General features: G+C 43.4%; 8 protein-coding genes across 8 annotated transcripts; all 8 read right to left on the bottom strand.

Moving 5' to 3' along the window:
- Window positions 1-23: 23 nt before the first annotated feature.
- Window positions 24-3,970, bottom strand: FA14DRAFT_182568 (uncharacterized protein; the record flags this gene model as incomplete). Its single annotated transcript, XM_025501220.1, has 3 exons — window positions 24-828; window positions 1,403-2,248; window positions 2,862-3,970. 3 exons carry the CDS (start codon window positions 3,968-3,970, stop codon window positions 24-26), a joined length of 2,760 nt encoding a protein of 919 aa, XP_025352078.1.
- Window positions 3,971-4,483: 513 nt separating this feature from the next.
- FA14DRAFT_158591 (uncharacterized protein) lies at window positions 4,484-5,323 on the bottom strand (the record flags this gene model as incomplete). Its single annotated transcript, XM_025497978.1, has 1 exon — window positions 4,484-5,323. The coding sequence occupies one exon, from the start codon at window positions 5,321-5,323 to the stop codon at window positions 4,484-4,486; it is 840 nt and encodes a 279-aa protein (XP_025352079.1).
- A 586-nt stretch (window positions 5,324-5,909) lies between these two features.
- FA14DRAFT_186260 (uncharacterized protein) lies at window positions 5,910-6,966 on the bottom strand (the record flags this gene model as incomplete). Its single annotated transcript, XM_025501511.1, has 1 exon — window positions 5,910-6,966. The coding sequence occupies exon 1, from the start codon at window positions 6,720-6,722 to the stop codon at window positions 5,910-5,912; it is 813 nt and encodes a 270-aa protein (XP_025352080.1). The 5' UTR covers window positions 6,723-6,966.
- Window positions 6,967-7,507: 541 nt separating this feature from the next.
- Window positions 7,508-8,323, bottom strand: FA14DRAFT_182571 (uncharacterized protein; the record flags this gene model as incomplete). The annotated part of the gene is made up of 1 exon (XM_025501221.1): window positions 7,508-8,323. The coding sequence occupies one exon, from the start codon at window positions 8,321-8,323 to the stop codon at window positions 7,508-7,510; it is 816 nt and encodes a 271-aa protein (XP_025352081.1).
- A 558-nt stretch (window positions 8,324-8,881) lies between these two features.
- FA14DRAFT_182572 (uncharacterized protein) lies at window positions 8,882-9,658 on the bottom strand (the record flags this gene model as incomplete). Its single annotated transcript, XM_025501222.1, has 1 exon — window positions 8,882-9,658. One exon carries the CDS (start codon window positions 9,656-9,658, stop codon window positions 8,882-8,884), a length of 777 nt encoding a protein of 258 aa, XP_025352082.1.
- A 1,057-nt stretch (window positions 9,659-10,715) lies between these two features.
- On the bottom strand, window positions 10,716-11,648 carry FA14DRAFT_186266 (uncharacterized protein). The gene has a single exon (XM_025501512.1). The coding sequence runs from the start codon at window positions 11,634-11,636 to the stop codon at window positions 10,824-10,826; it is 813 nt and encodes a 270-aa protein (XP_025352083.1). The 5' UTR covers window positions 11,637-11,648; the 3' UTR covers window positions 10,716-10,823.
- A 575-nt stretch (window positions 11,649-12,223) lies between these two features.
- Window positions 12,224-13,039, bottom strand: FA14DRAFT_158596 (uncharacterized protein; the record flags this gene model as incomplete). The annotated part of the gene is made up of 1 exon (XM_025497979.1): window positions 12,224-13,039. The coding sequence occupies one exon, from the start codon at window positions 13,037-13,039 to the stop codon at window positions 12,224-12,226; it is 816 nt and encodes a 271-aa protein (XP_025352084.1).
- Window positions 13,040-13,652: 613 nt separating this feature from the next.
- FA14DRAFT_166046 (mitochondrial carrier) lies at window positions 13,653-14,921 on the bottom strand (the record flags this gene model as incomplete). The annotated part of the gene is made up of 2 exons (XM_025499992.1): window positions 13,653-13,873; window positions 14,012-14,921. 2 exons carry the CDS (start codon window positions 14,919-14,921, stop codon window positions 13,653-13,655), a joined length of 1,131 nt encoding a protein of 376 aa, XP_025352085.1.
- Between the last annotated feature and the right edge of the window lie 22 nt (window positions 14,922-14,943).

The following is a 14,943-nucleotide window of genomic DNA, read 5'->3' on the forward strand; positions in this document are numbered from 1 at the left end:
TGGATCCAATCTTGCAACATCGCTCACTTTGGAGGATTGGAAACGGTGTACAACTGGTCATCAGCTGGTGTGTATCCAAAGATTAAGCCGATGCCAGCCTCCAAGAGTACGTCAATTGAGCTGCTGCTTGCTTCGTTACCGCTGCACCATGGTTCTGTTTGTGGCTTGCCGATACATTTGTTCTCATAACCATACTTGAGCATCTTTGTTGAACTTTGGTTGCATTGAGAGAACGAATCGAGAGTCACGACTACTCCCAAAGCAAGCTTGGCATCAATTGAGCCTGCTTGACTGTGTTTCAATTTCTTGCAGAATTTCAAACCATGTGGCGTGCAGGAGTGAGGATGCAAATGTTCAATTGCATCACCGATCGAACAAATGATCAAGCCGAGCGAATGACCCAAAGAAACGAAAACATCTGCGGAAATGTGTGCTTCCAACAGAGGATACAACACAGAAAATTGATTCGCACTTGCTTGTAAGACTTGAACAATCAAAGTTGTATAACCATACACTTCGAGTATGTCTTTTGCAACTTTGACATGGGCCGCGATTCCAACAACAGCCTTTGCACTCGCTTTAAGTGAAGCTCCAATCTTGACAGCAGCTTCCACATCTATCGTACCTTCGTATACCTTTAATGCTTGTGTTGCTTGATCGATGGCTTGGCCAAGCTGGAAAAGATCTTTTTCAGCGCCAGGAAAATCGGTTGAACTGTCCGTTGGAATCCAAGTCGAAAGACGACCGATGATTACATCAATCTCGACGAAAAAGCCCAAGATCGGATTATTTGTTGGTGGAGAAGAAATGGCTGGATGACCACCACTCCTTGGAATACAATAGGCTGCCCCCACAAAGAGTAAGTAGATAAAAGAAAGAAGAGCAAAGCAGGAGTTGAATCTCATCTTGTTCTTGAGAGGGTTCTTGAGAGGGTTGGAAAGAAGATAGAGAATGGGGTGTTGATGAAATGAGTTGTGACCCGTTTATATACCTTATGTAGTAACCACTGTTCGTAGTGTTTCTCGACGAATTTTGATATCATTCCCTTCCCTTCCAGCAACAGGAGAATTCCCGAGGAATGGTTCTCATCTTTACCCTCTCATGGCGTTCTTACCCCGTCCATGGAAGGTAGGGTTAGGGTACATAAAACTTTTGACTCAACGTTCCACGACCGGAGCCGAGGAATCAAGGCACAGCGGAAAAGTTTAAAGGCATCTAAATCAACTTCAAGGGCTGTGTATTGTTGTGATTTATTGTTCATTCATTCATTCTGCAGTGAATTTTGACACAATGCTGCAACAAAAGGATGCCCACTTTTCTGGGTGATTGGGCCAGAAGAGGACTGCTTCCTTTGTGCCCTTTTACCAAAACCTTGTGTCTTAAGGTTTGAGTCCCGCCTCACTTTGGTGGATTGCAAACGGTGTACAGCTGGTTTTCAGCTGGTGTGTATCCAAAGACTACGCTGATGTCAACTTCAACGAAAACGGTGATTGAGCTGCTGCTGTCAGAGCTTTGATCGTCAGAGTCAGTCTTTGTTTCGTTACCGCTGCACCATGGTTCTGTTTGTGGCTTGCCGATGCATTGGTTCTCATAGCCATATTTGAACATATTTGTTGAACTTTGGCTGCATTGAGAGAATGAATCGGGAGTTTTGACTACTTGACAAGCAGGTTTGGTATCGATAGAGCCAGCTTGACTGTTTTGCATCTTTTTGCAGAATTCCAAACCTTGAGGAGTGCATGAATGTGGTTGCAAGTATTCAACTGCATCACCGATCGAACAAATGATCCAACTGAGTGAGTAACCTAAAGAACCAAAAGATGCTGCAGGAACATGTGATTCCAAAAGTGGGTACAGAACGGAGAATTGATTCGCACCTGCTTGCAAAACTTGTACGATCAACGTGGTGTAGTTGTATTTCACAAATACTTCCTTAGCAGCTTTGACATTGGTCGTGATTCCGACAATGTTCTTTGCGCTTGATTTCAGGGAAGCATCAATCTTGATCACACTTTGCGTATCAATCGTACCGTTGTATGCTTTCAATGCTTGGGTTGCTTGATCGATCGCTTGGCCAAACTGAAAAAGATCCTTTTCGGAGTTAGGGAAATCTGATGAATTATCTCTTGGGGTCCAAGTGGATAAACGAGTAATGACTGCATCAATCGCCTCAAAGTAGCTATAAATAGGCTGACTTGTTGCTGGAGAAGAATTGGCTGAATTATTGTCCGGAAGACAATATGCTGCTCTCACAAAGAGCATACAGAGAAAAGGAAGAATAGCAAAGCAGAAAGAGATTTTCATCTTGTTTGAAAGACTTGGAAAGAAGAAAAAGAACAGGGGTTGATGGGTGAAGAGAAAAGGTTTAAAAACAAGCTGGAGCCGCTTATATTCCGTTATTGAAATTTGTTGTTGCTGCTGCTCCGTGCATCGTTATACCATTCCGCTTCCCTTCTCAAATGAAGAATTCCGAGGAATGGTATTTATAGCATTACAAATGCCCGAGTCTCTTCCTCCCTCGGAAGGAATGATGAAAGTCAGAGCGCTTAAGAGTCCTTTCGAGGCTGTGAACAACTCAACCCCGTGGCTTGGATGTATTAAGTGTATGTCTTCATTTACGCATACCGGCCCGTTCTATTCCGCGTCGGGAGCGCGAGAGATCAAGTCACAACGGAAAACTTAAGACAGGGGCTGTGTGTAATTATGATTTTGCTATTCATTTATTCACTTCATTCTTCAGTAATCTTCCTACACATTGTCCACAACAAAAAGAATGTCTACTTTGTGTGATTGGGTGAAAAGAGGATAACCACCTTTTTTGCCCCCTTTTTCGAAATGGTGTTGTTTGAGTCCCGCCTCACTTTGGTGGATTGCAAACCGTGTACAATTGGTTTTCGGCTGGTGTATAGCCAAAGACGACATTGATATCGACTCCGAATGATGCGCTGAATGAGCCACTGCTGCTGGAGCTGGAGCTGGAGCTGGAGCTGCCGGAGTTACCGAAATCATACCCTTGATCATGGCCAAATTGGCCTTGAGAGCCATTGTTCCATTCGGGTTGCTTGACAGTAGTCTTATCATCGTTCTTGCCGTGACCGTGATCTTCGATATGAGGGCCATTGTTTGGTTGTGGAACTTTCTTTTTGTCTTGGTGGTGATCTTTTTGTTTGTTACCTCCTTTGTTGGAGTCATGACCAGAATCGTTTCCATTGCACCACGGTTGTGTTTGTGGTTTACCGATGCACTTGTTATCATAACCGTACTTGAACAAAGTTGTTGCACTTTGATTGCATTGAGAGAATGGTTCAGCATGTTTGACAACTTGGCAAGCTGGCTTTGTGTCAATGTGGCCTGCTTTGCTATCTTTCAATGATTTGCAGAATTGCAAACCTTCAGGATTGCACGAATTGGGTTGCAAGTATTCAATCGATTCACCGATAGGACAGATGATAGAGCCGATTGAATAACCAAAAGATGCAAAAGAGCTTGAAGAAGAGTGTGATTCCAAAAGAGGGAACAATACAGAAAATTGATTGGCACTTGCTTGCAATGTTTGAACGATCAAAGTGGTGTAGCTGAATTGAGCAAATACGGCTTGAGCAGCTTTGACGTTTGTTGTGAGACCAACAACATTCTTTGCACATGATTTGAGAGAAGAATCAATCTTGTGAGCTTCATGTGTATCAATCGTACCTTGGTACACTTTTAATGCTTGAGTTGCTTGATCGATTGATTTGCCAAGTTCGAAAAGATCTTTTTCTGCACCAGCATAATCGGATGATTGGTCATGTGGTGACCAGGATGATAAGCGAGCAACGATTACGTCAATTTCGACAAAATAGCTGTAAATTGGCTTGCTTGTTGGTGGAGAGGAAACAGCAGGGTGGTAGCCAGGAAGACCATGTGCTGCACCGACAAAGAGTGAGCAGATGAAAGGAACGAGAGCAACGAAGGAAGATGAGAATTTCATTGTAGTGTTCTTTTGTTTGGAGAGTTTGAAAGGAGGATAGAAGATGGGTTGTTGGGTTGGGAAGGATGATTTGGATAAATTCTGGCCGGTTTATATACCTTTCATCTAGCAAGATCTTGTAGTCTTTGTATTCCACTTTGCGGCGTTTCTACCGCATACAGTCGAGCTTCGACTTGTCGACTCCACTTTTCATCCCTTCACTACTTGTTGCAACTTCCCAAGATACAGATCAGGAACTCCGGAGATTGGTCGCTATCCGCACTCCGTAAGGTTCGCTTTCTTCCCTTTCCATCTTCCATGGAAGGTTGGAAGATGAAAAGTAGCGCGCTTACCGATCCATTCAAACGAGGAACCAGCTTAATCCCGCTGTTTGGAATCAGGGATCGGAAGGAAGAAAAGAACGGATCCGTAACAACACGCTATCTCATCAAATAGGGGCCAGTGACTTCCACATTTCACGCAGGTTTAAGCGAAGCATCAAATTCAATTTCACGTCACTACGGAAAGAACATCTTACAAGAGTAAGGCATTTTGTGGTGGACTATAAGAAGAGCACGAAACCGCAGGAGTTGGAGAAGGGCATGTAGTACTTTCCGTGCCCATCGTTTGTTGTCCATACGCACATTGCATATAATTAGCTGAACTGTTTCCGCATGTTTCCATTCCTGGCGGGGCCAATTGGCTATGATCGAATGAACCACCTTGATAGTATTGTGATTCATCATGTTGACATTTCTTGCAGAATCGTTTACCTTCAGGTGCGCATGCTGTCGGATCAAGATATTCGATAGCATTGATGATCGAGCACAAGAATGCAGTAATGCTTCTGCCGTAGTCTCCATACACCGTCGGAGGAACATGTTGCTCTAATTCTTTGAACAAAGCAGCAAACTGGAATGCATTCAATTGCAAAATTTGAACAACAATTGAGGTTGCATTGTATTGCGCAAACCAGGCTTTGCCCTCTTCAACCATGTTTGTGATCGAGACAACATGTTTAGCCATAATACGTAAACTTTTACCGATATGCGCTACGCTATCGTCATCCAATTGATCCGTTCCCATTTCTTGAAGCAGACTTGTTGCTTCTTCCGCTTTCAGGGATAATTGATTGAGTAAATTTGCACTCGCATTGAAATCAGGAGGTCCAGGTGGAACAGGATTGTTTTGCGCACCGTCTAATTGAATGATGATATGCGCAATCTCTTTGAACGTAACATAGACTGGCTTGTTTGTTGTCATTGCTCTTTCTTCAAACGGCACAGCGACTGCTTCGAAAGGCACAGCTACAGCCAAAGTAGCGAAACATGCTGCCAAAATAGTCGTTACAGTGAAAATGGTTGGAAGCTTCATGTTGCAATCTTGAGAAGAAGTCTGCTTGAAGAAGAAGATTGTTTGGAGAAGATGTGAGGGGATGAGCCGAGGAGAGAAAGATGAGTAGGCGTAAATTTATATGCCTTCACCCGGAAATGAAAGAGTCGAGGTGCCAAGTGTTCCGTTACAATATGAAGCGTGCGAAAGAAACACACACATCAAAAAGGCTTAAACAAACCGTTCTTACGTGCTGAAATGGTAATGAACGTTCGCATTACGGCTCCAATTGAAAAAAGCCTCGGAACTCCATGAAATAATGAAATGAAGTCAAAGGCAATATTAATTCCGCCGATAAATGATTAATGACCATACTCACACTCAGTCACGGCCCCCTAAAAGTCATCAACATACCGGCTCCGAACAATTTGTCAGCGATGGAAGACAAGTCAAAGTCTACAGTGGTGCAATCGGACGATTTCAAGTCACTTGACAGCTCGCACAATTATGAAAAGGGGTAAATGAATAAATTGAAGACGATTAATTACGACATGCTGTGTGCGCTCGTGCCTGGTAAGCACTAATGAAAGGGGCACAAGCTATGACGTAAAGGAGAATAAATCTGTACCTACGGTTGCAAATCGAGAGCATTCTCTGGCAAGGATGGACCAAAGAGGCCGACGTTCTTTGCGGTACATTTTGTCACAATCGAACCGAGTGTATGTTCGGAATATGCGGCATCCAAGAATCGAGAAGCACTGTTTCCACACGAATCGATTCCAGGAGGTGCAACTGAATTGATGTCAAAGCCATCCGTATCGAGGTTACCACGTAAACCTGCTTCATAATTGACGCAATACGTATAAGCAGACTTGTTATTGGCAAACGTGTTGGGCTCGATGGTGTGAATGGCATCGACAAAAGAGCATAAGGTTTTGCTCATATCTTTACCGTATAAAGAAAAGACATCACTTGTGACATACGCCTTTAACTCGTTGAAGAGAGTATAGAACTGGAATGCGTCCAATTGAAGGATTTGACAAATCTTACCAACAGCTTCGTTCGCATGATAGAAATCATTTCCTTTTATCGCCATTTCTTGAACCGAAGCGGATTTACGTGCGATTGTAGCCACACTTTCTCTAATGAGACTAGCATCCTCAGGTTGCAATGGCGTTCCACCAAGTTGCTTTAACAATTGAGTTGCTGAATCAGCAGTAGTTGATAATACGTTAAGATCGTACGCCAAATGATTGTATGGTGGTGCTGCATCGCTTTCTTCGCTGGAGAATTCCGTAAACGTTGCTGCCATCTCTTCAAATTCGACATAGACTGGTGTAGCTGCTCTCTTTACGACAGGATCATGCGGCGCTGCTACTGTCACACCAACCAGTGCCGAGCTGATGAAAGCGATGATAAGGAACGATGGAGTGATCTTCATTATGAGAGTTGCTAAGAAAGTGATCGCAATAGAAAGAGGGTTTATTGGTGGGTTTAGAAGGTGATGAACACAAAAAAAGAACGATGTTTTATAGGGTATCTGTCTTTCAATACGGTCTAAAGCATGCGAAATTAGATGCGTATCCTCTCATTTGAGAGCGGCAACCGTTTCGCAGAGCGCCAAATGCGAATTAATGTCAAGTTGATCAGTCTCACCTTCAGGCACACAACAAACTCAGTAGGGCGTAATATCATAACTTCTCATTGAGAATTGTATGAAAACTTGATTTATTCATTTCCATGGACCGGTCGCCGGGATACCATCTTTAATTTCGTCTGTGAAGGAATCATCAATCAAATGAACTCAGAGCGATAGAGGAACACTAGGAACTTTGAAAAGCGTTTAAGTCATGGTTTTACCTAAGGGATAACAAGTGTTCTCAATACCTGAAGTCTTATCCGTGTAAGCTTCTTAGACGTATATCGTCCTGAACGTCGTTTTATAGGGTATCTGTTTACCAACGTGGTCTTAGAAAAAGCTGAATTATATTTGTATCCTCTCATTTGAGCGGCCACCGTTTGATTGAGCGTCACAAGCGGCTTCGCATTCAATCTCATTAGCTTAACCTTAGACTTTCAGGCACACAACAAACTCAGCAGAGGGCGCAATAGAGAGAAAATCTCGATGGGTGAAGCTTATAAATTCGAATCATTCATATATACGGAGCGGTCGTCGGAATACCATCCTTGATGAGGTCTATGACCAAAACATTCGATCAAATAAACTCAGAGCATCAGAGCGTTCTGAGGAATTTCAAAAGAATTCGGAGTCACTGTTTCGCCTGCAGTGCATTGAGTGCCTGAAGTACCCAAAGTCTTACTGGTGTAAGCTTGTTGGAAGAACATCGTTGGACTGTTGCCGCATGAAGAATAACCTGAAGGGGTGACACCATCGTTGAATGCATCAAGACCGCTTGCATCATCAGGTTGACCACCATCACCGCCACCGTTGCAATAATCGACTGCTGATTCGGAAACTTGACTTTTATCCAAAGTGGCAATTGCATCAACCATTGCGCAAATGATTCTCGTTTCAGGGGCTTTGTAAGCTTGATGGTAAGTATCGGTAACGTGAGAATTCAAATCGATAAACAGTTGATGGAATTGGTCAATGTTTGCTTGTATAATTTGAATGACTTTTTGCGTTGCATTATTCTTTGCGAACCATTCTTTGCCTTTTTGAATCAAAGTAGTGATCGAACGAACGCTTGAAGCAGCAGATTCAAGTGAAGATTTAATGCTACTTGCAGAACCTGCATCCAATTTACTGCTTCCCAAAGCGACCAATGCTGAATCAGCAGATTCGGCAGTTTGCGACAATTGAGCCAACAAGCCGGAAGCTTTACTGAAATCAGGTGTGCCCGATTGACCTGCAGCTTTTTGAGCTTGGTCTAATTGAGAAATCAGCTTGCTGATCGTAGCAAACGAGCCAGTAATTGATGCTGCATCACGTTTGTCCAAGGAGAATGGCATTGCCATCGTGGAGATGGTCATTGCCACAATCATGGTTGTGAAAAGGGTGAGAAAGTTGACGAGCTTCATGATGACGATTGGATAATGGGAGAGACTTGCTTGTCTTGGGAAGGGGGAAATTCAATCGTGAATTTGCTGTCCTTTTATAACCCACAACGGTTGTACAAAGGGCCACAATCTGAAGCTCAGAGATGCTGTAAGGGTTGCGTCCTTTTTAGCTTTCCGATAACGCCCACATGTGATGGCCAAGGATATCGGCCAATCCGGCGAGAAGACGGCTGTTACTCAAAAGTCACATTGAAAATAATAAGATTTCGGCGTCGTATCACCTTTGTCGGTTTGAATCATTCCAGCGGCGGTTGGAATGAGTGAGGGGTGTGTCCTGTTCATCAATGTGACTGCGGTCCGCTTCCTATAGTTCATACTCCGCCTGAGTGACTGCAGAACTTTACGCCATACCTGAATGCTTCTGCATCATTACTCATCATCTTAGACAAACTGTGCAAGGCAAGCGCGGCATGACAAAATAAGGGATGAAATTTGAATTTCGATATCATGGGAGTCACATTAGAAAAGGGGAGAATTGGGACAGGTACAGTCAACTTTATCGACAAATTCCCCAACCAATCATTGGCTGAGCATCAAGACGTTGTTCGGGATGCTGAAGCTGTTTGGCGTTTGTGTGCCTGAAGTGCAAGAAGTGGACCCAGTTCCCATTGTACCAGAAGTGTAAGCTTGCTGATAGAACGTTGTTGGACTGTTATGGCAACTTCCGAAGCCTGAAGGTGAATTTGCGTCACCGGCAAAAACGTTTGGATCAAAGGTGTCAGTCTTGTGACTTGCGCAGAATGCCTTTGCCGAGGCTGAAACTGCGTTTGGGTCGAGATAAGCGACTGCATCCACCATGCTGCAGATGAAAATGACTTCGGGAGCAGCGTAAGATTTTACAGTTGCATAGTCAACATGGCGGTTCAATTCGGAGAACAAGTCTTTGAATTGAGCGATATTCGTTTTCAAAATTGTGACCACAGTTGAGGTGGCATGGTATTGTTCAAACCATTGTTTACCTGCTTTGACCATATCTGTGATTCCCTTGACATGTTGAGAAGATGATGTGAGTGAACCACCAATACTTGCTGCACTCGAAGCGTCCAATTTGTCAGTTCCGAGTGCACGCAATTTGAATTCTGCTGATTCAGCTTCCATTGATAATTGTGCAAGACCTTTTGCTGATTTACTGAAATCGGGCTTGCCTGTTTGAGGAGAGCTTGATTGAGCCTCGTCCAATTCTTTGATTGTTTGATCAATCTTTGCAAAATCGTCTACGATTGATTGGTATTTTCCTGATCGTTTACTCAAAACAGCAGCTGGTGAAGCATAGCTCACAGTGACCAAAGTCACCATCATGAGGCAGAAAAGAGTAGCAAGTGGAAAGAACTTCATCTTGACTGGTACTCGGGTTGCGTATCTCGAAGGATGGGATATAGGTGGGTGTTGACAATCGAATAAAAAAGCTGAATTGTCTCATATTTATACCCTTCGATTGATCCCAGATGCTGGGAAGTATTGTTGCACGTTCATTTGTATGTTCCGAGCAATTTGACTCTCACTTCACAGGGATACCTTTTCCGATCTATCAGATAACATTCCTGCGGCGGTCCTATGCCAACATCGCTCTTACGTGTATGCCAAACTTCATCATTCAGGAGTCAACCCAGGCACCCTAATCAAGGCACCCATTCTTAGGAATGAGAATAGGCGGATTTTTATTATTCTCCCCTATTTGGACATACGCTCCACTGATGATGGCTTGCTTGCAGGCACATTTGAGCTCTCTTCAATGCTATCAATGCCTTGGCCGGTGAATGATGTTGATGGGATCGGCTTGATAAGTTGTACGCCGGATAGTCAGTGCTCTTTAAGAGTCGAAGTCGGCTTCATAAGTCTTATGCCGGGTTGTTAGTGGTTGTTAAGAGTTGTGATCGTGTGCTTAGAGACAGCATTCCAGTGCTTGATCACTTCCACTAAAGTTGAATTCTGTGAGCCCTCGTGAGGCCTCTTTAAATCCGGTTCTAGATAAGATCCCTATTCTTAAATGTCCTGTTAGGAGTTGCAATTGTTATGCAGATCAGTGACAAACGCAAAGTGGGGGTCGATGAAATGATGATATCAATGTTGTCATCGGCTAAAAAGGGGGTTGGGTTGCTATATAATTGATGGCAGGGGTGATGAAGCTGATTGAGATGACCATTTTGCAAGTCATCTACTTGCCAATGTGGTCAGAAGAACACATTCACAGAAAATTAGGTGTGTGTCCCCCTCACTTGAGCGGCCACCGTTTTGCAAAGCCCAACGTGCGCAGTACTTCAAGAACTTGCATCATCAAGTCGAAGATTATACCAAACTTAGTGTTTAGCATATGGCGTAATGAAAGAAGAGGAAGACTATTCGTTGAACACATGTCAAATCTTTGTCTGATTAAATGAAGATTGTTTATATACATCTACTGAATGAACATCGGAATATCATCATCAGTGATACCATTATCCAAAGTAGTTAATTGATATACTCAAAGCAACAAAGGGTTAATCGGAACTCCGAATGAATTCGGAACAACATTTTGACCTGAAGTGCATTGAGTGGTTTTACCGAGAGTCTTACTATTGTAGGCCTCTTGGAAGAACATGGTTGGACTGTTGTTGCATGTTTCAAATCCTGAGGGTGTGATGCCATTGTTGAATGCATCAAGACTACTTGCGTCATCAGGCTCACCACCATCACCGCCATTGTTGCAGAAACTGACTGCACCTCCAGAGACCGCATTCTTATCCAAAGCGGCAACCGCATCAACCATTGCACAGATAAATCTCTTTTCAGAATGGGCATAAGCTTGAACATAGTTTGAGGTCACATGTGCGTTCAAATTGGCAAACAATTGATGGAATTGAGCAATGTTTGCTTGTAAAATTTGAATCACCTTTTGCGTTGCATTGTTCTTAGCAAACCATTCCTTACCTTTTTGAATTAAAGCAGTGATTGAACGAACGCTTGAAGCAGAAGATTGAAGTGAAGATTTAATGCTATGTGCAGAACCATCATCCAATTTATTGTTTCCTAAACCGTTAAGACCTGCATCAGCAGCTTCGGCTGTTTGAGCCAATTGAACGAGGAAACCAGAGGCTTTACTGAAATCCGGGGTACCTGTTTGACCGGCAGCTTGTTGAGCTTGATCTAATTGAGCAATCAATTGACTGATTGTGACAAATGATCCCGCAATTGAGGCACCATTACGCTTGTCCAAGGTGTGTGGCATTGCCATTGTGGAGATAGCCATGACCATAATCACAGCGGTGAAAAGGGTAAAGAAGTTGAGAAGCTTCATGGTGCTTATGATGTGAATGAGAGAAAATTTGTTTGGGTAGAGAGGAGAAAAAACAAAGTTGTGGACGTGCCTTCTTTTATAACCCACGAAAGCTGCAGAAAGGGCAGCAATTTGAAACCCAGCTACACTCTCAACGTTCCGGAATACGTACCTGATCGATCGCGCCCACGTCTGATGACCAGGTACGTCAGCAATTACTGCTAGAAAACTTTCATTTCTAACAAATGTTGAAAGCGATCAGATGTGTTATTATTTTGGGAAACATGAAAGGCGTCGTAACACCTTTTACGGATGGATTCATTCCAGCTGTGGCTTGAAATGAATCAGGGGTGCGCCCTATTGACGAAATAAAGTGCGGTCCGCTTTTATGGTTTTCAAATTTCATTCAACGGAATGCGAAACATAACGTCATGCTGCATCGTCATCAAACGTGGTCAATTAAAATGAAGTATCGTCATACCTTATTCTTGGCAAATGAAGCATGATGAAGAGAATAAAATTAAATTTCAGAGTGAATGATTTATGAAAAAGCGAAATAAGGAGGAGGAAAGCAAAACCGACAAAAAGTGACCGCTTAGCCCAACAAATTAATGACTGGTTTTCAAGCAGTTGGAGGGAATGCTGAAACTCTTTGGTGGTTGGGTACCTGAAGTGCAAGAAGTTGAAGAAGATCCCATTGTACCAGAAGTGTAAGCTTGTTGGAAGAATGTTGTTGGACTGTTACCGCAACTTCCATATCCTTTGGGTGCGTTTGTGCAACCACCGAAAACGTTGGGATCAAAGTAGCCTGTCTTTTGACTTGCGCAGAATGCCTTTGCACCTGAGGAGATTGCACTAGGATCGAGGTCAACAACTGCATTAACCATACTGCAAATGAAAGTGATTTCGGCAGGAGCGTAAGATTGCAATGTTGCATAATCAACATGACGATTCAATTCGTGGAACAAACTTCTGAATTGAGCAATGTTTGTTTTCAAAATTGTAACCACAGTTTGTGTAACATGGTTTTTCTCAAACCATTGTTTACCTGCTTGAACCATCATTGTGATTCCTTTGACATATTGAGAAGATGCTGTAACCGAGCCACCAATACTTGCTGCACTTGAAGCGTCCAATTTGGCCGTACCGATTGCACGTAATTGCATTTCTGCTGATTCAGCTTCCATTGCTAATTCTGCAAGACCTTTTGCTGCAAGACTGAAATCTGGCGTACCAGTTTGACCGGCAGCTGTTTGAGATTGATCCAATCCTTTAATCGTTGCAGCAATCTTTGCAAATGTTTCAACAATGGATTGATATTGTCCTGTTCGCTTGACCACAGCGTTAGCAGGTGATGCGTTGCTGACAGTGAACAAAGTCACCATCACTAGGCAGATGAGAGAGGCAAATGGGAAGAACTTCATTTTGACTGATGGGATTGAGTAGTTGGAATGATGGGAAAGAGATGGGTGAAGAACGTCGAAAAGAAGAACAGAAGTGGCCTGTTTTATATCCAACCATTGATGCCATACGCTGCATCATATTGTCGACCGTTCGGTTTACCGTTTTGCTAAAAATATTTGTATGTTCCGTGTAATTTCGCTAAAAAATCACATATATGCTTTGCTGGATTTCCTGTAGAATATTCCTGCGGTGTTTCGGCGCTCTCGATCGTTTTATTTGGATGACGTTTACCAAACTTGGCATCCGCAATTCATTTCAGGAACAAATTGTCATCATTCAGGAGTCAAGCCAGGCACCTCAACAAAGGTACACCATTCCCAAAACGGAAATACGCGGAATGATGCTATAATCCGCACTCGGCTTGTAACCATCCGTTACCTCATCCCTCTCATTCACGGGCCGCGAAAAATGAACATCATCTGGCATACCGGTTCTGACAGTCATTCTCCTCTCGAAATAAATAAATGCTGAATTGCTACAATGTGATATCCAGTAAATGCGGTACACAAGTGAATGAAATGAGAAAAAAAGACAAGATGAAACAAAGGAAAGCCGACGCCGCAATGCTGTGCTTTACCGTTCATCTTTGTGATCGTTTAATTCTTCAGGTTCATGATCAGTATTTGTAAGATGTTGCATCATAACTTCATACGTTAAAATCGTTAAAGCTGAACTTGGAACGGTCCGAATAAGATTTACTCCCATTCCTTTATAAAATCCTCTCAAACCTTCTTCTCGGGCAATTGTTGCACATGCTTGCAAAACTCCGGTATATCGATTTCCACTTTGTCCTCCTCCAGAAGAAACGTTTCCCATTCCAGATATCTGTCTATTGCGCACGTGTGGCAAATATCCTGTCCGCCTCGCTTTAAGATTCCGTAGATTTTGTCCTATCCCTCTTCCCGTCAGAGTATGCATACTTCTCTTTCCACTCTCGTGCGATACCTTCCCTTCAAGCCCTCCGTTCGCCGGTGCTGCAGATGGCGTCGAAGCCACTGAGCCAACGATTCTCGGTTGCATCTGTAGTCTCGTCCTCAACACTTCGTGTGGATAGGTCAACATTGAAGCAATCATCTTTGCTCCGCTACTGCAAAGCAAGATTGAACTTGGCGTGAGTTCGTCGGTATCATTCTGTTCTCGTGCCCATTCCTTGAATTTCTCGTACAGTGGAAATTGTACAGCTACATGGCTTACACCAAACAAGCTAGGCAATAGTCCTCGATAAAATCCTCGTAATCCTTCTGTGCGGTATATTTGAACAAATGCATCTCCAGTATGCCTGTAAGGCCGGGTCGATGGGTCTTTGACAGACTGTAGCATGAATCTCGTCTTGACAACCCACAATGGACTTGTGCAAGTCGTGCTCACCAGTCCAGCAGTCATTGCGCTAAAGATATGATTGATAAAGTCTTCCTCTCCGGTTGGATTGAAGTTTGTAGCAAGAAATGTTTTGCATTGGTCATATACTGTAAAGTATATTGCCCATGTTGGCAAATACCCGAATATCGTTGGCCCTAGACCTCTGTAAAATCCTTTCACTCCATTCTCTGTCCAAATCTTTCGCATTGTTCCCGATAAACCTTCGTATTGACTACTGATCTCTGCTACCGAAACGCCTTTTATACGTGCTTGATCGAGTAGCTTCTTTTCCCATGCTTCTCTTGCCGCTCCGCCTCCTATTCCGCCATTGGGATGTCCTGCTGGTCCGCTCCATCCTGATCGTAAAGGTCTTGATGGTCCGCTTTGTGCTTGTAATTTTGTTTTGACAACGTCTAATGGGCATGTAACGATGGATGAAACCAATCCAGCGCAAGCTCCCGCCACAGCACTTGCGTGTAGCATAATGATGATGATGTGGCTTTGT

The sequence above is a fragment of the Meira miltonrushii genome (assembly GCF_003144205.1).
Source record: "Meira miltonrushii strain MCA 3882 unplaced genomic scaffold FA14scaffold_6, whole genome shotgun sequence".
Classification (NCBI taxonomy): domain Eukaryota; kingdom Fungi; phylum Basidiomycota; class Exobasidiomycetes; order Exobasidiales; family Brachybasidiaceae; genus Meira; species Meira miltonrushii.